Here is a 24,839-nt window from a genome sequence, read left to right on the forward strand (position 1 = left end):
AAAAGGTGATGTCAGAGGACTGCTCTGAGCTGGAGCGGGCCAAGCCATCCCTTTCCACTGATTCCAGCGTAAACACTATTCGATCAATGCCTGTAATTAGAGGAACAAATCTGGACCCTAACGCCTCTGCGTTACTCAGCTCTCTCGAAGGGAGCTGCATGAACCTCCTGCATTCCGGCCGTGGATGTGAGGGATGAGCCGTGTGTGTCTCCCCAGACACCCCGGAGGCAGACACGGGCCCTTCCCAGGACCCTCCAGGCACTCCTGATGCCCTGGGGCTGCTCCAAGTGATCCTGGACTCCTTCCAGCACCTCTGCAGGAATATGTTGCTTACATGCCAGAAGTAACCATCTTCATAATCTTTATATTAAGCCGACTACCAGAGGCCATTCAACCTCCAGCCAAAGCCTTCACGGGGATTCTATATCCTGCCACCTCCTCCTCACCTGACCCAGCCACAGGATTGGATTATTGTTATCCAGGCACAGATTCCAGGATGTGTACGAGCCGTTTGTGTGTCACACAGAGCTGGTCTGTGTCAGCAGAATTGAGGTCATGGCTGCATTTGCCTCAGCCCACCCCACGGCAAGGCAGCAGGATGAGACTCCCTGCCTTGGGAGCTCCATTAGGAGCCTCTTTCAAGTTTTTGCTCCAGTATGAAACAAGAAGAGATGCTGGGACTTGTAAACCAAGTTAGCATCACAATGAATACATACAACCATAAAAAGATTCTGCTGAAATAATAATCACGTATGTCTAATAAAACTGTGACCCATGGATGCACTGTCTGGGCAACAATGTGCTCACAAAGCTGGGAGGTAGAATAAGGGACAAGGAAAGGCGAGGGGGGTATTTATCCAGCATGGGGGGGTCTGGCTGCCTCATGACAGGGCTGCAGCACCCACACACAGCCCAGGATGGAGTGTCCATGTGGGGAGGCCTTGATAACTCAGCAATGTCCACCTCAGATCCCCTCACAGGCAGGAGGCCCTCACTGGGGCCTTCCCCTCACATCACAGGGGCCTCTACCGAGCTGCCACTGCAAGGCTCAGGGCAGCCCTACGCCCTCAGCTCCTCACAGCACCTGGACTCCCCAAACCTCCACACACCCCTCACAGCTGCCAGGACCCCCCTGTGCCCTCACGGTCCTCTCATGGCCCCACACTTCCCTCACAGCCCTCTGAGCGCTTACGACACCCCCAAGCCCTCACATATGCTCGAGCCCCCGGTCTTCTCACAGCTGCCAGAACCCCTGAGCCCTTAGGGTCCCCCAAACCCTCACAGGAGCCAGGCTCCCTGAGCCCTCAGAGTCCCTCTCAGCCTCCCGAGGCCTCACACTCCCCTCACGGCGCCCGCCCCAGCCCCTTCCCGCCACCCGCGCGCGCTGTCGCCATGACAACGCCCGCGCGCGGCCCCGCCACCCCGGGGCCGCGGCCGCGCGCCAGAAAGTGCTGGAATGTCGCTGCAGCCCGCGCGTGCGCACGCGGGGTCCGTCCGCCACTCGCCGCGGCGCTGCGGCGCCTGCTGGAGCGGGACGGGGGGTCGGGCGGGGAAGGAAGGAGGGAGACCTGCCGGGAGGAGCGGAGGCGAGGGGCGGGGGGGGGGGGGGGGGTGCGCTGGGGACTCGCGGGGAACCCGCCCTGTCCCGCAGTGAGGAGGAGCCGCCGCCTCCGCTGCGCAAAGCGCGCACTCGGGTCCGTGAATGGGCGGCTGCGGCGGCCACCGCCCAGAGCCCGCTGCGGAGTCACTGCGACGGTTACCGGGGCACTTCGCTCTCCGCCAATCAAACGGCGCTAGCTCATCCCCCACGGCCGGCAGCCAATCGGCTTCGACATCAATCATTCAATTGAGCCAATGGGGAGCGCCGTGAGCGAGCTGGGGCGGGCACTCGCGGCTCCCGGTTGCCTAACTGTAGCGCCAACAGACAGGTGGGCGGGGCGAATAGGAGCCGTCGGCTTGAGTGACAGTGGCGCAGCCAATTAGATTCTCTCATTTCTAGAGCCTCGCTATAAGAGTCCAATCGTTGCTGTGAGTGGCCGCCTGGGCGGGGAGAAGAAGGCTGCGCGCGCATTCCGCTGCTATATAAGGCCTGGCGGTTGCCTCACGCAGCCAGAGTCGGTTGGGGAGAGCGTGGGGTTGTGGATAGCGCTCGGAGCTGCCGCCATCATGAGGGAGATTGTGCACCTGCAGGCCGGGCAGTGCGGGAACCAGATCGGAGCCAAGGTCCGGGCGGGGAAAGAGGGCGCGGGGGCGGGAGGGGAGCGCGCCCGGTCCGGCGCGGCCGCCGCTGACGCGGTTCTCTTCGGCAGTTCTGGGAGGTGATCAGCGACGAGCATGGTATCGACCCCACCGGCACCTACCACGGGGACAGCGACCTGCAGTTGGAGCGCATCAATGTCTACTACAACGAGGCCACAGGTAGGGCCCGGACCCGCCCCCCCGTGCTCCCCCTGCCCCCCCCGGCGCGGTAGTCATGGCTTTCCCTGTGTTGCAGGCGGCAAGTACGTGCCCCGCGCCGTGCTGGTGGACCTGGAGCCCGGCACCATGGACTCGGTGCGCTCCGGGCCTTTCGGGCAGATATTCAGGCCAGACAACTTCGTGTTCGGTGAGTGCGCGGGGGCGGGAGGAACCGCGGGGTGGGGCAGGCAGGGCACTGCGGGGCTGCCCCGCCGCACATGCTCTGAGGGACCGGCCCGGACGGGGCTAATCCTGGCGTGGAATAGCCACGCCAGGGATTGCGGCTGGGAGCAGCTCCGAGGTGGCACCAGAGGTCGTTGCTTTTCGGTTCTTCGTTACCACCTCCGTGGTGCCACCGGGAGAAATGGAGTGGCTGCTGTATCATTGATAATTAATGTTTATCTGTGTCTGGCGAGCCGCTGCAGAGGTGCCTGTGTGAAACCACAGCCCTGTGCTCGATAATATGAAAGCTTTCATGGAGCCTGATGCTCTTAGGCTTTGCTTGCAAGCAATAAGCAGGAAGCAGTGACCGTAATCTAATACGAAAATGGCTCTTTTCCAGGTCAGAGCGGAGCAGGAAACAACTGGGCAAAGGGCCATTATACGGAAGGTGCTGAATTAGTCGATTCTGTGTTAGATGTTGTAAGAAAGGAGGCAGAAAGCTGTGATTGTCTCCAGGGCTTTCAGCTTACTCACTCCCTGGGTGGTGGCACAGGCTCTGGCATGGGTACCCTTCTCATCAGCAAAATCCGTGAGGAGTACCCAGACCGAATTATGAATACTTTCAGTGTGGTGCCCTCCCCTAAAGTGTCAGATACTGTAGTAGAGCCCTACAACGCCACGCTGTCAGTGCACCAGCTGGTGGAGAATACGGACGAGACGTACTGTATCGATAACGAGGCGCTGTATGACATTTGCTTCAGAACACTGAAGTTAACGACCCCCACCTACGGTGATCTGAACCACCTCGTGTCGGCCACCATGAGCGGTGTCACCACCTGCCTGCGGTTCCCGGGCCAGCTCAACGCTGACCTGCGGAAGCTGGCAGTGAACATGGTTCCCTTCCCACGTCTGCACTTTTTCATGCCTGGTTTTGCCCCACTCACGAGCCGTGGGAGCCAGCAGTACCGGGCTCTAACCGTGCCAGAGCTCACCCAGCAGATGTTCGATGCCAAGAACATGATGGCGGCGTGTGACCCTCGTCACGGCCGCTATCTGACCGTGGCCGCTGTCTTTAGGGGCCGCATGTCCATGAAAGAGGTGGATGAGCAAATGCTAAACGTTCAGAACAAAAATAGCAGCTATTTTGTTGAATGGATCCCTAATAACGTTAAGACAGCAGTCTGTGACATTCCACCTCGCGGCCTCAAAATGTCTGCCACCTTCATTGGCAACAGCACGGCCATCCAGGAGCTGTTCAAACGCATTTCTGAGCAGTTCACTGCGATGTTCCGCAGAAAGGCCTTCCTGCACTGGTACACGGGCGAGGGCATGGACGAGATGGAGTTCACAGAGGCTGAGAGCAACATGAACGACCTGGTCTCTGAGTACCAGCAGTACCAGGATGCCACAGCTGAGGAGGAGGGAGAGTTTGAGGAGGAGGCTGAGGAGGAAGCAGAATAAAGCTATGCAGTTGAACTCCTGTAAATTTTGTTTAAAGTTGTATGAACTCTCATTCAAAAGTTCTGTTTGTGTTGTGTTGTTATTGCTGTTTGCGAGTCACTCGCGATGCTGTACAGGCACCATTAAAGCAGTTTTCACAGTGCACGTCCCCGTCTCCTCTGTTCACACCGGTACGATTCCCGCGTGCCGTCCCCGTAAGTAAGCCCGCAGGTGTCCCGCAGGTCTGCAACACAAAAACGATGGGCTTGGCACGAGCGCGGCCACCTTGTCCATGGCAACCACCCTTCTGTCCCACCCTCAGCCGGTGACGCCTGCTGTGTCACTGGCACGGTGGCCATCCTGCTCCTGCTGGTGTGGGGATTGAAGACACTCCTGGTGTTCTCTTACGGTCAGGTACTGCTGGCGGGGGGCACATTTAACAGGGAGTGTGGATTTCACTCCAGGCTGTAGCTAAATTTAGGTACCTGCCTGTGGCCTGGTGCAGCCTGGCCTGGCAGGAGCTGAGCTGGGGCCCCAGGAGGTTTGAGCTGCCTGGGCACAAAATGGTGCCACAGAGCTGCCACGCAGCACTGGGTGTTCCTGCAGCAGCTGAGCTGCTCCACTGCAGCTCCTCAGCACTACGACCCCAGCAGGGAGCCCTGGCCTGGCCCAAGGGTGCTGGGCACACTGGCACAAGTGACACCAAAGCTGTCCCATGTATCAGCCCTTCTGCAGGGATTTCAAAAATCACAGTAAAGGTTTTGGTAGTCAGGTGTTGATGCAGCCTCTGCTCTTGGGGTGAGCTGAACACCTGACAAGGATCTGACGCTGGTTTGTCTCATGAAAACGCTCTATTAACAGCAGGTTTTTCCAATGGAACCAATGAATATGTTTGGTGTCACTCCAAGTGACAAAACTGTCAACCAAGGAGCTGGACAGGAGGGAGCAGGCTCCTTCCCTGCTGAAAAAAATTCTGTTCAGCATTCTAAATTATAACTGCTTTTGTTTAAAGGTTTTCTGCCTTAATTAATTAATTTTCTCCACCCAGTGCTGGACTGGTTGGAGCAGTTAAAACTGTGCTGACTGGTGGCTCCAGAGGCAGGGAAGTGGGAATGTCTGCAGAACAGGGCCCAGTGTCAGACCTGCACTCAACCTTCTCCTCTCTGGGCTCAGCCTTCCCATCAGCCACAGCCCAGCCCTGCCAGGAGAGTTGTTTTCCCACTTTCTGTTTTCAATCCTGCCATAGTTCATATCTTCTCCCATTTCCCCTCCCTGCACTGCAGCAAGGATGAGCAATGAGTTCAGTTCTTCCCAGCTGAGCTCCATGATTTCCTACCCGCATTACCGAGCTGTGACCAAACACAGCAAAGTATTAGTTGCTGATTTGTTGAGATTTTTTAGCCTGGTACCTTAATGCTTTCAGGTGCATGGACACACTGTGCCTTACACACATAATTCCTCCAGACCTCTCCTTTTAGGCAGCCCAAGAGGTCACAAGGCTCAGGCAAGGACGTGTCCTGATGGCAAATACCATTTCCCTACGCTTTTTGTGCTTTTTCAACCCCTTCATACCAGCTACCTTTTCCTTTTTATCAGACTTCAAGCTTTTTAGAGCAAATCCCTTTCCTGATACGTGACAGGTGGGATGTCACTGAGCCTCAGCGGGGGATGGTGGCTGGAAATGTGAAGCCTGGGAGAGGCTGGCAGAGGGAATGCTGGGCTCTCCTACAGCCAGGACATGGCAGAGTTCCAGTACCTCAGCGCAGACCACAAAAAAACCTACTACCCATGTGGAACATCTCAGTGATTGTCCACTGCTATGCCACTCCAGCCAGTAACAGCACTACTTAACCCAGTAATTAGTATTAGCGACTTTCGTTTTCGCTCAGCTGATGAACTTACATGGTACAAAGCCCGTGTAGTTAGGTATGAGTCCAGCACGGTTGTAAATTGTGGTGTCCGGCCAGTGTGTCAGGGGGAATCTTGTGCCCAAAGTATAAGGTGGATTTCTCTCCAAAAGCTGGAAAACAAAACAAAAAGGACCCTACAACATGGAATGGTTTATTTTAAAACACACTATTTTTACCAAAGTCATGTGCTTTGACTCTGCATTATATAAAATATTTAAGCCAACATAAAGCAATTTTCCTTCCAGTCCTGCTGTCTTCTAATTAAGAGCTACATTGCATTGTCCCTTTTTCCACTCCATAAATTTTTCTCCTGGCAGGTGTTGGCAGCTAGTCCCTACCAGCTCATCCCCCATGCCCACAGCATGGCCCAGGTGCTGTCCTTGGGACCAGGCTGTGGTGATTTATTCCCTTGGGGATCACCCCCAAGTCCCAAAGCTCCTGCTCTGCTCTCCCTGGAGCTGGGCCTGCTGCTGAGCTGTGGCTGTTTGGGTTTGACCCCCTTTGCGTTTCCATGAGTCCCACCAACAGGAATAGTCTGGAATTCCCAGGCCAGGAGGAGCAGGAAGGCTTAGGGAGTATTAACTGAAGGAAGAGTGCAAATCATCTCCTGCCCCCTGAGGCCGAACACAGGCAAGGGGCTGGGCAGCAGGATGGGTGTGACAGCTGGGTGTCACAGCTCTGCAGCCACAGAACCCCTAAAGGTGTCCCCAGAGCTTGCTTGGGATGCGGAGAGGGGATGTGGGTCACGGAGCCCAGCACATCGTGGGGCCACGGAGCCCTTTGCGCCAGGGATGGAGCCCAGGCTGCGGCTCCTCCAGGGGGTTTTTGCTGTGCCTGCTGCAGGCAGTGAGCAGTGATCCACGGCACATCTGTAACCCAGGACAACAAAGATTTAGGGCAGCAGATTAGTGGCTTGAAGTCAGAAGCCATCTTAGCTCGAAATGCGGTGTGATTCCCCCCTCAGCGGGTCTGCTCCTCGCTGCTGCCGAGCCCCGGCAGCCCGGACTGCGCTCAGTCCCGCGGCGGACGGACACCTCCCCGCCGATTCACGGCATGGCCGGCGTGTCCGAAGGCACCAGGCGCAGGAAGGCTTGGCAGACAGCACACTCAGGGATAAACGCCCGGGTTTTGTTCTGTTTGCTCCATTTCAGTTCCTAATCACGGCAGCAGGAAAGGAGACGGAAGCCAGCGCCGGGAAATGCATCTCATCCGAGGCACGACGCTGCCCTGCTGCTCTCCCCGCTGGCTCATTTGTGCCCAGCGGATTTCTCTGAGCTGCGGACCCTCCGCCTTGGACTTTTCCCTACAGCAGCCCCATATCCTCGGGGATGGAGGCACGGCAGTGTGCCCCGGGCAGCAGCGAGGCTGGGGCGTCTCAGCCTGTGTTTGGTGCGCTGATCTGCCGGACCGGCGAGGCTGCTGCACCCCGGGGACCCGCTGCACCCCGGGATCTCCCTGCACCCCGGGATCTCCCTGCACCCCGGGGACCCCGCTGCACCCCGGGGATCCCGCTGCACCCCAGGGACCCCGCTGCACCCCTGGGACCTCCCTGCACCCCGGGGACCTCCCTGCACCCCGGGATCTCCCTGCAGCCCGGGGACCCCGCTGCACCCCGGGGACCCCGCTGCACCCCGGGGATCTCCCTGCACCCCGGGATCTCCCTGCACCCCGGGGACCTCCCTGCACCCCGGGGATCTCCCTGCACCCCGGGATCTCCCTGCACCCCGGGGACCCCGCTGCACCCCGGGATCTCCCTGCACCCCGGGGATCTCCCTGCACCCGGGGACCCCGCTGCACCCCGGGGACCTCCCTGCACCCCGGGATCTCCCTGCACCCCGGGGACCCCGCTGCACCCCGGGGACCTCCCTGCACCCCGGGGACCCCGCTGCACCCCGGGGACCTCCCTGCACCCCGGGGACCCCGCTGCACCCCGGGATCTCCCTGCACCCCGGGGATCTCCCTGCACCCCGGGATCTCCCTGCACCCCGGGGACCTCCCTGCACCCCGGGGACCTCCCTGCACCCCGGGGACCCCGCTGCACCCGGGGTACCCCGCTGCACCCCGGGGATCCCGCTGCACCCCGGGGATCTCCCTGCACCCCGGGGACCTCCCTGCACCCCGGGATCTCCCTGCACCCCGGGGACCTCCCTGCACCCCGGGGATCCCGCAGCACCCCGGGGACCCCGCTGCACCCCGGGGATCTCCCTGCACCCCGGTGACCTCCCTGCACCCCGGGGATCTCCCTGCACCCCGGGGACCCCGCTGCACCCCGGGGATCTCCCTGCACCCCGGGGACCCCGCTGCACCCCGGGGACCTCCCTGCACCCCGGGGACCCCGCTGCACCCCGGGATCTCCCTGCACCCGGGGACCTCCCTGCACCCCGGGGACCCCGCTGCACCCCGGGGACCCCGCTGCACCCCGGGGATCTCCCTGCACCCCGGGGATCTCCCTGCACCCCGGGGACCCCGCTGCACCCCGGGGACCTCCCTGCACCCCGGGGACCTCCCTGCACCCCGGGATCTTCCTGCACCCCGGGGATCTCCCTGTACCCCGGGGACCTCCCGGCACCCCGGGGATCTCCCTGCATCCAAGGATCTCACGCCATCCTGGGGGCGGGGAGGGACGTGTAGCTCTGAATGCAAACTATCAACTGCTGCAGGAGGGATTTCTTTTTCCGTGCCGGAGGATTATGTGTCATTGTATGGGAGCTCTTACAGCAAGGGGACACAGTTTTTCAGGAGGGATATTTGTGCATCCTTCCCAAAAGGAGGAGAAAGAAGGTCGAGATGCCTTTAAGACAAATTGTGTTAGGAAAGGAAAAAGCCTTACAACCTAATAAATGATATATCACAGGAAGTCACCAGCACTGCCAACCAGAGAGAGGAGATGTATTCTACAAGGGAAGTGCAGATAGTTGCATCCTGTATTGCTGCACCTAGAGCAACATTTTTAACAGCCACTCTTGACCCAGCCCTCAATATATTTCCTTAATCCTTTTATGAACTCATTTACCATCCTTTAATGTCCCAAGGAAACAAGTTACAGAATTTAATTGATTTAATTGCTGGTGTTTTTTTTTTTTCAATGTTAACTAACAGCGTTTGATTTTGCTTGTACTTGTACCCAGTTCTAATCCTACTACTGAAAATTCAGCATCAGCATTATGCACATTATTTCAATAATCTCTAATCTACCTGGCGATGGTCAAATTCCTTCATGGCTTTCTTCACAGACAAGAGGTAGGTCATGCCAACATTGTCCATGGAGCAGGGGATGAATCCAGTGTACCCTTTGGGTGGAGGCAAAAGAGAACATTTTCTGCTTGAGAACATACAAAGATCATTTAAAGATCAACCACTCTGAGAGTGGAGGAGCCTGGGATGAATATAAAACCTTAAGGTATAGGAAGGAAAAATTAATCTGTTTAAATTGTAAAATTAACTCTTACATGTGAGGTATCTTCTCTGAAAGAGGTTTTTTTCCTTATGATTCCCAAGGAAAACACAATGGCCTGAACTGATTTTTGTTGGTCTGCATGTGGCATGGAAGAACCATTTCATTTTCTTAATCCTTTTCTTTTACATCTACAGCTTTTTCATATTTTCTCCCGATTTAATACACATTCAGGGGTTAACAACGGGATGCCCGACCTTTTTTTCCTCATCTGCTCTGCCCATCCAACAAATTCCCACAACAGAAACTTTATAAATTCTAAAACTACACAAAACCTAGCGAGGTAGAACCTAAAAGCAGCCCAAACTCCCTCTTTCCACAGGAATGTTTTGGAGAGGGAAATTTGTCTTCTGCACCCTAAAACCTGGACACTGGACCCTAAAACCCACTGCAGTTGGATCCCTGAGGGGGGAGCTCAGCCCATCACCCATCGTAGCTCTGCTGCTGCACAGGAATGTTCTCCCAGAGCAAGGGGAAGATACAGAACACCCCTTGCAGGACAGAGTTTATGCCTTTATGGTGGTGCCATACCCTGCTGTGTGTGATTTGGTGAGTCAGGAAAACATCTGATTTCTAGGAGATGAATTACCACCCCGGCAGGGTGGGGCAGAGCCCAAGGACCAGCTCTCCTCACCCTCTGCAGCTTGGCCCCACAGCTGCAGGGAACCGAGGTGATTCCTGGATCCCTTCTACTGGCCATGGGCACGGAGTGACAGCATCCCAAAGGGAGACAGCATCCACAGGGTTACAGCATCCCAAAGAAATGCCCTTGCAGGAAGAGCAGCAGGGATATTTTCCATCCCAAAAAGCTGGAGCTGGTGGCCAATGCCACTGAGGTTTCCCCAAGGGGAGAAGGGTCACATAATTTTCTCAGAGGTGGCCTCGTGCTGCACGTGCCCTTGCTGTGTTTTACCTAAAATGACTTTCTGTCGGATGGCATTTGGGACAGGCAGCACTGGCAATGGGTAATCTGCTGTTGCCACCCCTCCTGGCAGTGCCACACCTCCGGTTTCTAGCTGCTTAAAACAAAAAGAGAAATAAAATAAAACACCAGTAAAACCCGCTTCTCCCCTCGGCTCCACTGCTTAAATCACTGCCAGGACTGGGAATGGCAACTGCCACTTCCAGTTCTTCCCAGCTTCACTCATGAGCTACCCCAGCCATTTCTGGGAAAGTCAAATTACAAGATGAGCAAGTAGCAGACCTAGAAGGGTTTTACAAAATCCCCATGGAGAACAAGGGGAGCTTTGGGCACTGAGCTCCTGTGCAAATCTGTTTCTGAGGGCAAGGAGCAGGAATGCCCCTTCTTGGGATTTACACCCAAGCCAGCTTTTGACTCCATGCGTCAAACCTCTAATCTCTGCCTTCAGAGGATTTGCAGAGCCAGGGCTGCAGGAACATGACAAAGATTGCTGCTGGCTCCAGAGAAAATAAATGTTTTATTTAAAAAAAACCCAAATAATAATAATATATTTTTAAAAACCATTAAACATGTTGGTCTGGGATATTTGGCTGTGCTGTGCTCAACAGCCCCCAGCTCCACAGGCAAATCCCAGTACTGGAGTTCAGAGGAGAGGTAGCGATGGTGGGAAATTCCGGTGGGGGCAGATAGAGGGTCAGAAACCCAACCGAAGGTGCTGGGACTGCTCTCTTTTTGGGAGGAGGAGGAGGAGGAGGAGGAAGGCAGCATCAGGGCTCCAAGGACACCCTAAGGAAGCACAAGCCTGGCTGTCCAGAACAGCATGACACAACTTTAGGGACTGGGATTGAAGCCAAACCCACCCAAAGGAGAAATTCAGCCTTTTTGATTGGGAAGTGTAATTAACAATCAAAACCATCTCCTGAAGATGGAGTAGATTTGCTGCTGCTGGAAACATTTGTGTGTCTGATCTTTCTCTACACAAACTCCTAACTCCGTGCCCTTGCCATTTGTTGGATTAAGCCCTTTTCTGATCCAGAGATGGGGCAACTGAGAGGTGTTTTAAAACTTTTATTCTATTTTCAGTCTCATGTAAAGGGTGAGACAACACAGATGCTATAAATTCACGTTATTACAATCAGAAGGTTTAATGCATTTACAGCATGGTGTGGCTAAAGCTAATAAGCCAGAAACACTTATAGTGTATTGTAATTAAGAAATAGTTAGCTTCTAATTCTTTAGCCACACCATGCTGTAAATGCTTTAAACCTTCTGATTGTAATTATAACATCTGTGTTATAATCTGCTTTAAACCTTCTGAGCGTGAATTATAACATCTGTGTTGTCTCACCCTTTACATGAGACTGAGAATAGAATAAAAGTTTTAAAACACCTCTCAGTTGCCCCATCTCAGGGTCAGAAAAGGGCTTAATCCAACAGCCACCTGCACCCGTGTGAAATTCCCTCCTCACGCCTCCCAGAGCCACTCACCGTTTTGCTCCCTCCACAGTTACACTGGCACGTTCCAGTCCCTTTTCCCAGGACACTGGCCAGGGGTGGCTTGGCCACCTCCCTCTCCAGCTCCTCGGCCTCGGGGTGCAGGGTGAGCCCCCGCAGCGGCTCCAGGGGCAGCCGGGTCTGCCGGGCACCGGGCGCAGCCGTGCCCGGGGGGCACCGCCAGTGCCCGGGCTCCATGTGGGTCATCATCGGCTCCTCCAGCACCGGCGTGGGCACCCGCTGCGGCCCCAGGGCCACTTGAGGAGGGCTTGTGATGGGCTGGAAGGTGACATATCCTGAAGGACAGACACTGAGTTAGGGGATAGGTGCGGCCCAAAGAGGATGAGGGATTCTCGTTATCCCCATGCCGTGGGAAGGAGCCTGGAGGGCGGCGGTGTAGAATCAGAATAGCTCGAGTTGGAAGAGACCACAAAGATTCACTCCATGCACATCTCATGGCTGTGTCATCAGCCCCATCAATAAACCAGCCTGCACAGAAAAACGGCACAAATCCCATTTAAATAACATTTATTCCACCTGTCACCTAAACGGGAAAATATCACCAGCCAAGTTAAAAAGTCGTAAAGGGGGAAAAAACCCTCAATCCCTAACTCCATGTGGCTGTGTCAGCCCACCCCAAACAGAGGCCCCTCCAAGGAATTCTTGCTCTGGCACCATTGCTTCTCACTGGCTGGGAAAAAATTATCATACATCCAGCAAATGCTAAATATCTTCACTGTGAACGAGGGACAGAGCCCTGTGATTTGAGATTCTGCAGGGACAGCTGAGCTTGGCAACTTTTCTCTGATTTCCCCTTAAAAATCCCCCCTGACGTGGCTCCCCAGGTGCCCCAGCCCCCTGTGACCCCCTGGCTCAGGCATTTTCTCTTCCCCTGTGCCAGCAGTGAAGCCCATTTTTCCCCTCCTCTGTAGTTCCAGAGGAGAATCACTCCTCCAGCCCACAGCCACCTTTTCCTTCTTGCAAAACCGTTACTGTGTCAGCCTTGTCTTTTTAAAACAAACCAAATTCCTTCAATTTTTGTGCTCACAGGACATTTTTTTTCCAGGTCATTACAGCCTTCCTCTGAGCTCCCCTTGGGAGCACATCTGCATCCCAGGGCTGAGTCCAGGGAATGAGGAGCTGTCTTCCAGCAGAGGCTCCATCTGCAGACAGTCTGTTCATCTGCAGTGCTGGATTAGTGCTGGACTCAATCTTAGAGGTTTTTCCAAGATTCCATGCTTTGTGCAAATCTGTAGAAATCAGCAAAATCTGCCCTTTTCTGCACGAGTATAAATTTCTGGTGGGCATTTAGGTGTGCAATCTGCCCATAATTACATAATAATGTGTATATATTCTGTATACAACTTTGTGAAATATATATAATATGCTGTATGTATCTGAATTATCAAGTGTCCGGGCTGGCACCAAAATAAAGAAAAATCCTTGATTAAAATGATTTTTCAATCCAATGTGCAAATTTTAAAGCAGGTTTATTTTTTACTTCATTATTAATAAGAATATTGAACCTACTCTCTTTCTCCCACAAACCAAAGGAAAAGGAAACTTCGGTTGTTCTGTACTTGAGAAATCCATGTGAGCTCCTTTTTATGACCCTGGAGTTTGCAAACAGATTGATTCTGAAAGGCTGCACAGTGAAGCACAAAATGAAAAGCCAGGAGAGCACAGTGCTTTTGATTTGAGGAAATATCCCCATTTTCAGGTCAGGTTCCTGAGGAGCTGCTGCCTGTACAATTGGCCTGTGCCACAACCAGTTGCAGCATGGATGATGGATAATTCAGCACATCCCTGGCTGATCTCATGGAATCACAGAATCTCCTGAGCTGGAGGGACCCACCAGGATCACCCAGCCCAGCCCCTGGCCCAGACCCCCACCAACCCCACCTGGGCGTCCCTGGCAGCGCTGGCCCAACGCTCCTGGAGCTCTGGCAGCCTCGGGGCCGTGCCCATTCCCTGGGGAGCCTGGGCAGTGCCAGCACCCTCTGGGGGAAGAACCTTTCCTGCTCTCCAGCCTGACCTGCCCTGGCCCAGCTCCAGGTCACCAGAAAGAAGAGATCCTCAACAGCAGAGCCTGATTGCACTTCCAGCAAGACAACAAATGGATTCAACTGACAGAAACAATCAAAGTACTTGGTGCCCTATCAATGAGACTTTGTCAAAGCCAGACCTTGAGAAAAAATCTTGAGACCGAGTTTGCTAAAGGCAGCCACAGGCCCAACACTGCCATGAGCTCTTTGATCACCATCACATGAAACACCCAGAAGGACACCAGGCAGCACCTGGGCAAGGTTTAAGGGATTTCACAGGCCCAGCTGGACAGCAGGAGCTGTTGGTGACCGTATCAGCACAGCCAGAGCTGGTTCTTCAGGACCTCACTAAGGAGCAGCAAACATGAGCACCAGCACTGGTAACGAGGAGAGAACCAAAATAATGAGAGAGCAACTCGGTCAACTGGTTAGTTGGGTCTGTCCAAGCTGTATTTTAGACCAAGGAAATGCAAATTCAAATCTCCAGGAATGAAGCCTGTAAACACCATGTGTGCAGTGGAAGCCTGGATCATGGAAAACAGGGCCAGGAGGAGCAGAGAGGCCACAAGCTTGCAAGAAGCTGCATGGCACAAAGTCCCAGTGAGAAATGAGAAAGCAGCGCTTTGGTGTGGCCATCCCCAGGGAAATAAAGACCCAGCTCTCACATGGGCACGTTATCCCTGTGTTCAGCCTGGAGGAACCTCACTCCCACTGTCCAGGGCATCCACAAGAGCCACGGGATGGGACGTGGCAAATGTGTCCCCAAAGGATGGCACATCCCCAAGGGGCTGATCAGGGCAGCTCTGCTGTGCCTGCTTTGGGGCTGCTCAGCAGGGACCAGGCACTCTGCACAAAGGGCTCGGACCTGGTGGGAGATTCCTGCAAATTCCCAGTGCTGGGAATCCACATGAGCCTGTCTGTGTCTGATGGAGGGGATGGGGCCTGTTAGCAAAGTGGAAAGGGAAAAGAGGGAAAGGAGGGAAAAGGAAAGCACAGGAGCCCTTCTGCTGAGCTGAGGAGGAGCAGCAAGAAGCAGAATCAAAGCCAAGCTGTCAGAGCTCAGAGCAGAGGGAGCTGTGCACCAGGCAGGTGAGCCAGAAAAGAATCAGAGGTAGAAGACCTTCCCCAGAAAGATGGATTTTAGCCTGTGGAATTGTGCTGGGTTTGACTGGGGTAGAGGTAATTCTCTTTATACAATGGTTTGGATTCGTGAGCAGGCAGCTTTATGGGGTTTAGTTGCCAGCCAGGGTTAAACCACAACAGGAATTCTGGAAGAATTGGGGAGTGGTTAATGATATGCCATAAAGTCACTTATCTTCATCTAACTGAAGATAATTTGGGAACTGAAACTCTCCTCCCCACAACTGCAGAATCCCCATCCTCACGAGTGGAGGCCAAGAGCTGCAGCACCTCACTGTGCTGCTCTCCAGGTGTCAGAGCTCCTACACCAGAGCTGAGATTGCTCCAAGGAAAATATCCCATTTCATCCTGCAGCTACCAAGGACACGTGGGCACAGACCCCACTACTGGTAATTAATTAACACTGTGCTCGTTAGCGGGGTCCATTTGCTCACCTGGGTGCTCAATGTGGTAATGGAACTTGAGGAGGTTTTCCTTGTTGTCCAGTGGTGCCAGCAGGGAGCGAGGGCTCTTCCTGATGCTGGGATCTGTCAGCAGATCGTGGGTGGTTCTGCCATAGGTGTCCCCAGACTTGAAGATGAACTGAGGAACGTAGCCCCCATAGCTGAGGAGGAAACCAAACAGGAGCCATCAGCGAGATGGCAGTGGGAGGTGTCCACTGGTGGGGAAATCATGAATCCCTGACTGGTTTGGGCTGGAAAGGACCTTAAAGTCCATTCAGTGCCACCCCTGCCATGAGCAGGGACACCATCCACCGCCCCAGGCTGCTCCAGCCTGGCCTTGGGCACTGCCAGGGATCCAGGGGCAGCCACAGCTGCTCTGGGCACCCTGTGCCAGGGCCTGCCCACTTCACAGGGGAAAATTCCTCCCCAGTATCCCATCCCTCTGGCGGTGCAGACCTGCTGCACAGTGTTTGTTCCCTGGACAGGCCCTGTCCAGGAGCCCAGGGAAGATGATGGATGGGATGAGCCCGGGTGGAGCAGCAGCACCGGGGGAGAAGCGAGAGCACACGTGTGGTCACACAGGAGCCAGGAGGGAGTGTCTGTGTTTCACATGCGTGTTCTCCTCTGGCAGCATGACAACTGGCTCATCAATTCACAGGCATGTACAGGCACAGGCCTTCGGAGAAACACGGGGTGAGGTCACGGAGCAGCACCTGTGGATGGGAAAACTCCCAGCACAGCCTGGGCTGCAGTGGCTTTGGCAGCACCGACATCCACAATCCCCCAGTTAAAATACAATTTCCAGTTCAACCTGCCCCAGTTTAAACTTTGCAGTGCCTCTCTGCTCTGACACACTGTAAATCCCAGTGAGAAAATCACTGTAAATCATACTGAGAAAATCCCAGTGTATTGTTCAGTATTGAAGCATAATAATCAGAATAATTCCTCTCTCTGCTCACAGCGAGGAGTGGGCCCAGGCTGATGAGCCCACCCAGGCACTGCCTGGCACAGGGGGGGCACAGGGAAGGTGGTCAGTCCCAGGAACAAACACAGCTCTGGTTTTTTGGGATCTCTCCACTGCCCAGGCCCTGGGATGGGCACTGGGACTTGGTGGTGGCCAAGGGCAGGGCAGGTGCTGGAGCTCTGGCTCTGCTCCGAGTCACCATCAGAAACTCGAGCTGTTCCAGTCTCAGATTTCCTAATGGTGATGTTATCCCAGCACTGAAGAAAGGTAGAGCAGCCAGTTGCAATGGACAGACAGAAATATTCCATCAATGAGCCCAGCGAGGATCCGGGGCTAAAGCCAGATGATGCATGAGCATCATAAGATGATGAGTAAGTCCTTTCCCTTCCAGATAGTTTAAACAGCAGTGAGCAGAGCTGTGCGTTTACTCTTGGCAGGATTCCCCACTCTGCATGCAGGATTCCTCCTGGAGCAGCTCAGTGCCTCATCCCCAGGGATTCTCAATGAGTCTTGCAACACGGATGATAAAACTGAGCAAGGGCACAAATGACACAGCCCCAGTAATTACAGGATGGCTGGAGGGATTTTGATCATGGACAAAATAATGGCTGGGCTGAGAAAGGGCTCCGTTCCCCTGCAATTAGACACGAGGTCACCTGCGAGAGTCTGTCTGGGTGCACAGGAAGGGATCTGCCACACAGGGAGTCACAAGTGCTGCTGGAAAAACCCGGGGAAGGGATCAGCCTCAGCAGGGCTGTGGGTGCCCCTGTGCCGGAGTGTTGATGAAGGACCCCCTTTTGGGGAGCCCTGTTTGGGGGCTCGGGCTGGTGAGCTGTGAAACCCTGCTGGCCCGAGGCTGAGCCCATCTCACCCTTCCCTTGCTCAGCTCTATCTCCTCCATCACCACTCCCAGGCTGCCACCCAAACCTGCTCTGCCTCCCTGGTCGCCAGCAAAGCCTTGGCCCTGGGCCCACCCTCACTTGTCTGCAAACCCTTCCCAGCTCTGCAGAGCCAGGCTGTGCCCAGGATTCATGGACTGACCCCTTCTCTGCCCACCCAGACCTTCCTAAGCCATCCCACTCGCTGGGTTTAGGCTCCCCAGTACCCTTGAGCACTGTGGTGGCTTTTCAAACTCCTGCTGTGGCCACTGCCTGGCCTGAGTGACAACGACGTGCTTTGGCGCTCTCGTGGTCTGTGGCAGGCACATTCTTCTCTCTCTCTCTGGATTTTTTCATAGAAGAGCACAGAGAGCAGAAATAGAAATTGTTTTCTCTTTCTCTCTCCTGAGAGAGAGAAGAATGTGCCTGCCATATTGGTCTTTGTAGGTTGGCAGGCACAGGCAGGTGCAGCACATGGGACACCTGGGGACATCCTGGACACAAACCCTGTCCTGCGACACCCCAGTGCAGGGCTCTGCTGCTCTTCAGGCAGCTCCTCCTCACCCTCAGCACCCACGGGGGCTCAGGGGTGCCCCAAGCCTGCACAGCACCAATGGAAGCAGCAGCAGGGTTTGCCTCCTCCTCCTCCTCCAGAGGTCAAAGCAGCTCCGGAGAGGAGCAACCCCAGCTGTTGTGTCCATCCTGGGGCCTGGAGCTGCTCCTGAGGGAGCTGCAGGCAGGCAGGGGTGAGCAAGGGAAGGTGTGGAGGCTTTTGGGGCTGCAATTCCAGCCACAGCTCCCTCCTTGCTGTCCCTCGTCTTTCCCAAGCCGCTGCCAGCAACAGCTTTAATGGCACACAGGGAATTTCACAATGCAAAAATGAGTAAAAAACCCCAGGCTGGGAGCCTATGTAAGGGGGAAGGTAGAGATCAGTAATGGAAAATCTGCCTGTCACTCTAAGGGGAAGGGCTGATTCGGTCATCACCGCAGGAGCAGCCTTAAGGAAAGGTGCTCCAGCCTCTCCCTGTGCCTGGGGATCTGCCTCCCCAGCCCTGCCCTGCACACAGCACCTGGCTGGCATTCCCTGTGCCAGGCACCTGGCTGGCATTCCCTGTGCCAGGCACCTGGCTGGCATTCCCTGTGCCAGGGCTCACGGCCTGGTTCACCTCAGCCTGGGCTAATCCCAGGGATTTCACACCCACAGCAGCTGCTTTTCCCCAGGGGACCACCCAGCCCTTCCCACCCCCTTTGCACATCCCAGACCAGGTCTCACCACAGGACCCCACACAGCAAATTCACAGCAAATCCCAAATTCCTCCCACTCATATCTTACCTTCTCCCCTGTAACTCACTGCCTCATATCCAGGGTTTCTTCCTTCCAAGCCTTTGGAGGAGAGCATCACAAAGAGCTTTGGGAAGAAATCCAACTATTTATGGAGTAGATCACAAGACTTCCCAGTCTCTGACCCAGCAGCAGGACAGGGCTCCAGCCCAGTGACCAGAGGGTGTCACATCTGTACAACCCTTTAGTCAAAGCAGACTTCCAAAAATCCTTGCTGCAAATATTAAGTTTGGAAGCCAAACCCTGCATAGGAGCTCTGCTGACATTTGGCAGCTTAAAAGAAATGGGGGAAAAGGGGGGAAAAGACCCATTTTGGCTTTGCTCTCCATGTGCCATGGCATGGTCTGTAGCTCTGCCCTTCTGTGAGGTGCTGTTTCCCCTGCAGCTCTGTCTCCTTCAGAGCATGGTTACATGGAATACTGAATATTGTCTTTAAAAAAACCCCAAAACATCCTGAGTCATAAATACTCCCTGACCCCAACCAGAGCCATGTGCACTGGAAATGGATGTTTTGGATGAACTCACCCTGGGATGTAGTAGGGGTTTCGAGGGAAGAGGCTGTTTTCCTTGCAGACTGCCATGATGATGTTACAGCTTGTGGTGGGGAGGGGGGAAGGAGCCACAGCTCAATGCAATCATCAGGGGAGCCTCTGTGATGTCAGCCCCCAATAGGTTCCACCTGCAGCACAAAACCCCTCAGCTTCTCCTGGACACAGCCCTTTCCTTCCCCACCTGGAGGTTTTGGAGGAGCACAGGAATTTTACAGCATTTGTCAGCTTTCCTGAGGGCTCCCAGCCCTGGACACAGCAGTGCCAGGTGCTCCCTGTGAGTGGCCCCAGCACAAACGCGTGTCCACGTTCACATCCCACCCCAGGGCTCTGCAAAGCCTGGCTGCCCTCGCCCCCCAGGCCATCAGGGACATCGAGGCACGGGCTCAGGGGTCCCTGGGCTGCACTGGGAGCTCGGAGACCCCCCCTCTGCCTGCTCCCTGCTGCCCTGGCTGTTTGAGGATTCAGATCCTTCCCTGCTGATCCCTGCAGGATAAAGGTTGTTCCCATTCCCAACATCACATGGCCACGGTGCCTTGCAGGGTTTCTCCCTGCCCAGCTGAAGGCAGGCCCAGGACAGGGGCTCCTGTTTGCTGAACAGCCCAGGCTGGTTTGGGCTGGAAGGGACCCTGAAGCCCACCCAGTTCCACTCCCTGCCATGGATAGGGACACCTTCCACTGTCCCAGGCTGCTCCCAGCCCTGTCCAGCCTGGCCTTGGGCACTGCCAGGGATCCAGGGGCAGCCCCAGCTGCTCTGGGCACCCTGTGCCAGGGCCTGCCCACCCCCCCAGGGAAGGATTTCCCAATATCCCATCAACCCTCCTTCATCCTGAGGCCCTTTCCCCTTGTCCTGTCCCTCCATGCCCTCATGCACCTCCTGTACGTTGAGTTGATCAGCTCCCAGATCTTTGGGAAGAAAAACATGGAATATTTTCCATGTGATCTTAGGACTGCATATGAGATTGTTTGAATTATAAATCAAGTATTTATGAATGTGCTTGGCTTTTAGACATCTCACTGTGCTGAGTGCTCTTCAGCCCTTCAAAAATATGTAGTAACTTCTGACGTAGAAAATTATTAACTTCTTTCTTCCTAAATTCCCCTCCCAGCTGACTGGAATTGCAATTGGAGCTGCAGCCATGCAGGAGTTGTTCTTTTTGTCATGTATGGGATGAGACTACCTAATTATCAAGTACTTACCATGTAAGCTTTAAAACCAATTTTTCCATTGATCTGGAGTTTTTTGTAGTTTTCTCGGGTAGCTGTTTGCTGTAGGGGTGTGCTTCTTGCAGGACAGCAGCTTTAAAGGATGGAGAACTTGTGTTGGTTCCCTTCCCCTGGTCTGAACCCAGAGCTGTCACACGCAGGACGCGGAGGTTTTATTTCTTTGGTGTATGAGCAGGGTCAGCCTCGGGATCAGTGGTGAATTATGCGGAGGAATTCAACCCTACTGTGATTTCACTGTCACAGGAAGGAGAAATGATTGAATTAGAGGTTTCCTTCAGGAGATTAAAACTACCCAACCCTTCTGTCTGCTCAGAGAGCCCTTTATCTCCTCTGGGGCTGAGGTGGAGCCTCCAGGCAGCCCTGCCTGGGTCTGGCTTGGCCAGAGCTGGGGAATGAGGGATCCCAGGGTGGCTTCAATTCCAAACACTGCCCACAGGAGCTGTTCTGGAGGCAGCAAAGCCCCCAAGCTGTGCTCGGGTGTTCTCCCAGCTGCTGAAGGTGGTTTCTGATGCGATGCTTCTGTTTCAGAGCAACTTCAGCCACACGTGCCTCAGTACAGGTTTCGCAAGAGGGACAAAGTGATGTTCTACGGGAGGAAGATCATGAGGAAGGTGAGGGCACCTGGCACAGGGGGAGGGAAGGAAAGATTAAAATCCAGTTTGGGAGGTGTAAAGTTTGCAGTAGTTCACTTGCTGAGCCTGGCCCAGGGCCTTCAACCTGTAAATCTCACTGGGATGTTGTGGATGTTTCACAACTCCTGCAACACTGACTGGATTGCTGATGGAGCAGCAGCAGCTTCTCTTTCTGGCCAGACCTTTCCTCTTTGAAAAATATTTGCAGTCACCGAAGGCAGTAATAAATCAATGAATATCTAACTCCTGTATGGAATTGATTAAATATCCCAGAAACCCAGACTGGTTTGGGTTGGAAGGGACCTTAAAGATCATCTTGTTCCACTATCCCAGACTGCTCCAATGCCCATCCAACCTGGCCTTGGGGACACGTCCAGGGATGGGGCATCCACAGATTCTCTGGGCCACCTGTTGAATATTTGAGGGTTGTTCTTACCTGTTAAGGTGTCTAATTTCCCTCAAACTTATGTCTAAGAAGATCAAAATGCTGCTTTGACTCCTGCCCTTGGGCCTAAATTGAGAGATCTGGTATTTTCAGCCTAAAATGTATTTGAGTTTGCCCAGATACCTGAGCTCTGATCAGGGGCAGTCCTGCCCAGCAAGCCCAGGGCTGCAGGGGGGGAGGCTCTGCCAGGGGAACGACGACTCAGCTCAGAGGGGCACAGTGAAAGACCAAGAGGCAACAGGCACAGGATGCAAGGGAAAGGCCCACCAGGCACAAGGAAAAAGTTCTTCGTGGGCACAGAACAGGCCTGGGACTGGGTCAGGGATGGCATTTCCAGCCCTGGACATTTTTAAAGCCCAGAGCACCCCATGGAACTTTGAAATCAGCTCAGCTTTAAGTGGGCAGGTTGATAAGTGACCTATAAAGGCTCCTCCCAGTCTAAAGCAGCTGATTTTAACACAGATGAAGAAGCTGCTTATTGAAAATGCAGCATCAACCAACAACCCCAGGCCCATCAAGGTCCCACCAACACAAGGGGATTTGGGCCAGCACCTTTCCAGCATTTCCAGAAACTCCCTTCAAAACTCTTCATTTAATGGTGTGTGGCCGCTCCCTCCAAACCCAGGGGTCACACACTCCCCAAAGAGCTACTGAACAACCACACCAAAGTGTCAGTCCTCAGGGCAGACACCTGGCTACAGAAAAAGAAGTGGAAATTCACTTTTGTCAAGGTTATCATCAGAATTTATTGATATGAGACAAACTTTGTATGTCACCATGTCAATGGAGGAACAGCATGTCCAGATGTCACAGAAGCACAGAGCCTGTCCAGGGACTCTCCCTGCCCCGGGAGCTCCCAGCTCCAGAGCACAGGAGACCACACACCCGCTGGGTGGCACTGGGGACATTTCCTGGGGCAGGAATGCTCCAGAAATACCTTGTCTGAGAGGTTTGCCAGACAGCAGCACCCAGCAGGCTGCAGTAGGGACCTGCTGGCTCTGACTCCAGCAGGGAAGGGCAACTCACCCCAAGCCCCTCCAGCCACAGGGGGAAAAAAGAAAACCTAACAGGGGTGAGATTCCAGGAATCCCTGCAGGGAGATGAGAGCACTTGGGCCCTCTGGCTCCTCAGCCCTAAAGGGGCTCAGAGGAGCAGCTGGGGTGGGGACACATCCCCAGCAGGACAGGCCAGGCATGGCTGGAGCCTTCCCAAGGAGCAGACACAGCCATGCCATGCTCCAGCCTGGCATCTGCCCATTCAGAAGCAGGGTTTTTCTTTTAGCACAATTATGCCTGTGTTGTAACCACACAGACATTCCCCTCTCAGCAGTGCCCTCTCACAGCACAGCCAGCCTGTCATCTATGCTTGTGGCTAAGATGAAAATTATCTTTATAATCTTTACTGGAAATACATTTTATGCTGGATTCTGCTTAAAAAAAAAAAAAAAAGCCAAGTGCTGAGCTTTCATCTTGTCCCAGCTTATGAAATATTTGGTTTGGTCCTAAGTATCTTGCTAAATGATTAGAGAGGGAATAGCAGAGTATTCCCCAGGCACCTGGTAAATCCACAATGGATTTATTGTAGAAACACACTAAATTCCCTAACTCGCTCCAAATGGATTTCAGAGCCCTCTAAAACCCTCCAGAGAATGAGCTGTTTGTGACAGGACACACAAAAAGCAACCCCAAGTTCAATGAGTAACCAAGATAAAGGACAGGCCACAGCAGGGGACAAGCCAGCCCAGCCCCTGTGACAGGGCAGTGACAGAGCCTGGCCTGAGCTGCCCCTGCCTGGCCATGGCACCAACCTGCTGCACACCTGGAGAGGAACTTCTGGCTCCAGACACACACGTGTGACCTGTGTGCTCCTCCCGTCCCTCTCGTGGGAGCTGTGACAAGTGACAAAGAGGGTTCTGCTCTCAGCCATCCAGTTCCACCAAATCTAAGTTCCCTCTCACACGTAACAGCATTGATTTAGAGATCTCATATTGATGGGTAATTATACAGGATTAATTGCACATCAGTCCATTGTGGCTACAAGTTCATTAGGTTAATAACTCTACATAGTGACAGTAGTACAGTATCAGCTACTTCTCAATACAAACTCCCTACCCTAACCTTAATTTGTAGGTCAGAGGAAGACCTTCTAACACAGTCACCTCCCAATAACCTTTAACATTCATTTTAAAATCTTTTTTTTCTAGAAAACAAAAAAAATCCAGTGTGGGGAAAACGCACATATATAACCAAAGCAGTGCTTAACAACCACAGGAAAACAGAACATCATCTTGGACTCTTGTTTCGGCATCTTCTGTGGACCCTGGCAGTGTCACTCCCAAAGGGTTCCCAAATGCTCCGTCAGTTCCCAAGTCCATTAAACCATTTCCCAGCTCCAGGTGTTTCTGGCCTCTCACCATTGTCTGTAGCAAGAGCACACAGAAACACTTGCTCATGTGCACAAGACTTCCATCAGATTCCATGGAAGAGCTCTGGAAGGCTGCAGCCTTTCCTTCCAGAAACCTGCTCTCGAGTGGCAGCACTCCCACCGACCGGCGCCTTCTCTTCCAGCCAGGAGAGAGCTCCAAGTCCCTCCAAGTTTTACTCGTTACTTCTGCCCAAAGGTGTATGGGTACCCAATAAAACCCCTCTCACAGTATTCCCAGGAAATGATTCAGAAGAGGAGATGATTTTTCAACCAAATGAGATCCTCTGGTCCTGTGTGTCAGACCATGGCCAAGAGAATGAGCAGCTGCCATGGACATCCCAACTGAAATAGGGAGGGGAGCGAGGTGGCCTGACGTTGAGGGACAGGCAAAGAGACCCCAAAGTCACTCTGCTCTCGACAGTTTGCCTCTTTCCTGGAGTCAAATGTTTGATTCCATTTGTTCTAGCAGGAACTGGTGGATCATGTCGAACGTGGGACGATCTTTGATATCCCTGCTCCAGCACTTCAGCATCAGGTCGAACACAGGGTTAGGACACAGAGGAGTCTGGGACAGATAGATCTGAAAGGAAGAGAGTCACAGTGTTTCAGTGGGGTTCTCACTGGAGAACTGAACCCTTACTCAAGTAACACCAAAAGACAGTTTCATTCCAGGTTTACAAGACACAGCCACCATGCAGTGTTTGGAATCCCTCCAGCTCCAGTGGAGTCTGGACAGAGCCTCTCAAACAGCACCACGGACACTTTGCCAACTTGTCTGATGAGCTGGTCACAAAACAGGCCTTTGTCCCCCAGAAAACATGAATGCTTCTGAGGGATTTGTCCTCTGAGAGACAGCAAAACACAAACCAAAACCAAATTTACCACAATAAAATCCAAGTACTTTCAACTCAC

The 24,839-nt window shown here is 53.9% G+C and overlaps 3 protein-coding genes and 2 long non-coding RNA genes across 7 annotated transcripts in view; 3 read left to right on the forward strand and 2 right to left on the reverse strand.

Annotated features, from left to right (window-relative positions):
* The window catches only part of LOC137486353 (uncharacterized), a 417,767-nt gene that overhangs the window by 304,287 nt on the left and 88,641 nt on the right, over nucleotides 1-24,839 (forward strand). The window lies entirely within an intron of this gene.
* TUBB4B (tubulin beta 4B class IVb) lies at nucleotides 1,870-4,224 on the forward strand. The gene is made up of 4 exons (XM_068211509.1): nucleotides 1,870-2,223; nucleotides 2,310-2,418; nucleotides 2,495-2,605; nucleotides 3,020-4,224. The coding sequence occupies exons 1-4, from the start codon at nucleotides 2,167-2,169 to the stop codon at nucleotides 4,078-4,080; spliced, it is 1,338 nt and encodes a 445-aa protein (XP_068067610.1). The 5' UTR covers nucleotides 1,870-2,166; the 3' UTR covers nucleotides 4,081-4,224.
* Nucleotides 3,776-19,247, reverse strand: CIMIP2A (ciliary microtubule inner protein 2A). Its single transcript, XM_068211448.1, has 7 exons — nucleotides 19,177-19,247; nucleotides 15,459-15,628; nucleotides 11,834-12,135; nucleotides 10,337-10,439; nucleotides 9,165-9,259; nucleotides 5,962-6,079; nucleotides 3,776-4,303 (listed from the first exon to the last, which is right to left on the reverse strand). Exons 1-7 carry the CDS (start codon nucleotides 19,230-19,232, stop codon nucleotides 4,215-4,217), a joined length of 933 nt encoding a protein of 310 aa, XP_068067549.1. The 5' UTR covers nucleotides 19,233-19,247; the 3' UTR covers nucleotides 3,776-4,214.
* Nucleotides 20,386-24,834, forward strand: LOC137486351 (uncharacterized). Its single transcript, XR_011005696.1, has 3 exons — nucleotides 20,386-20,402; nucleotides 20,955-21,037; nucleotides 24,600-24,834. It is a non-coding gene; the product is annotated as an uncharacterized lncRNA (long non-coding RNA).
* Nucleotides 22,225-24,839, reverse strand: part of LOC137486339 (discoidin domain-containing receptor 2-like) — a 58,381-nt gene continuing 55,766 nt past the window's right edge. For all 3 annotated transcript variants that reach the window (XM_068211567.1, XM_068211568.1, XM_068211566.1), the window contains one exon: nucleotides 22,225-24,507. In XM_068211567.1, coding sequence (XP_068067668.1) covers nucleotides 24,367-24,507 — 141 coding nt within the window. In that variant the 3' untranslated portion in view covers nucleotides 22,225-24,366. The remainder of the gene's footprint in view (nucleotides 24,508-24,839) is intronic.

This window comes from Anomalospiza imberbis, chromosome 21 (assembly GCF_031753505.1).
Source record: "Anomalospiza imberbis isolate Cuckoo-Finch-1a 21T00152 chromosome 21, ASM3175350v1, whole genome shotgun sequence".
In the NCBI taxonomy this organism is placed as follows: domain Eukaryota; kingdom Metazoa; phylum Chordata; class Aves; order Passeriformes; family Viduidae; genus Anomalospiza; species Anomalospiza imberbis.

Bases quoted from the DNA above. Each gene is read 5' to 3' on its own strand.
- TUBB4B (XM_068211509.1), top strand. From the start codon at position 2,167: ATGAGGGAGATTGTGCACCTGCAGGCCGGGCAGTGCGGGAACCAGATC. The intron at 2,224-2,309 runs GTCCGGGCGGGG...TCTCTTCGGCAG, and splicing joins GGAACCAGATCGGAGCCAAG to TTCTGGGAGGTGATCAGCGA. The intron at 2,419-2,494 runs GTAGGGCCCGGA...CCTGTGTTGCAG, and splicing joins CTACTACAACGAGGCCACAG to GCGGCAAGTACGTGCCCCGC.
- CIMIP2A (XM_068211448.1), bottom strand. From the start codon at position 19,232: ATGGCAGTCTGCAAGGAAAACAGCCTCTTCCCTCGAAACCCCTACTAC. The intron at 10,440-11,833 runs GTGAGTGGCTCT...TGTTTTAAGCAG, and splicing joins ACTGTGGAGGGAGCAAAACG to CTAGAAACCGGAGGTGTGGC. The intron at 6,080-9,164 runs GTAGATTAGAGA...TTTGTTTTCCAG, and splicing joins AGGAATTTGACCATCGCCAG to CTTTTGGAGAGAAATCCACC.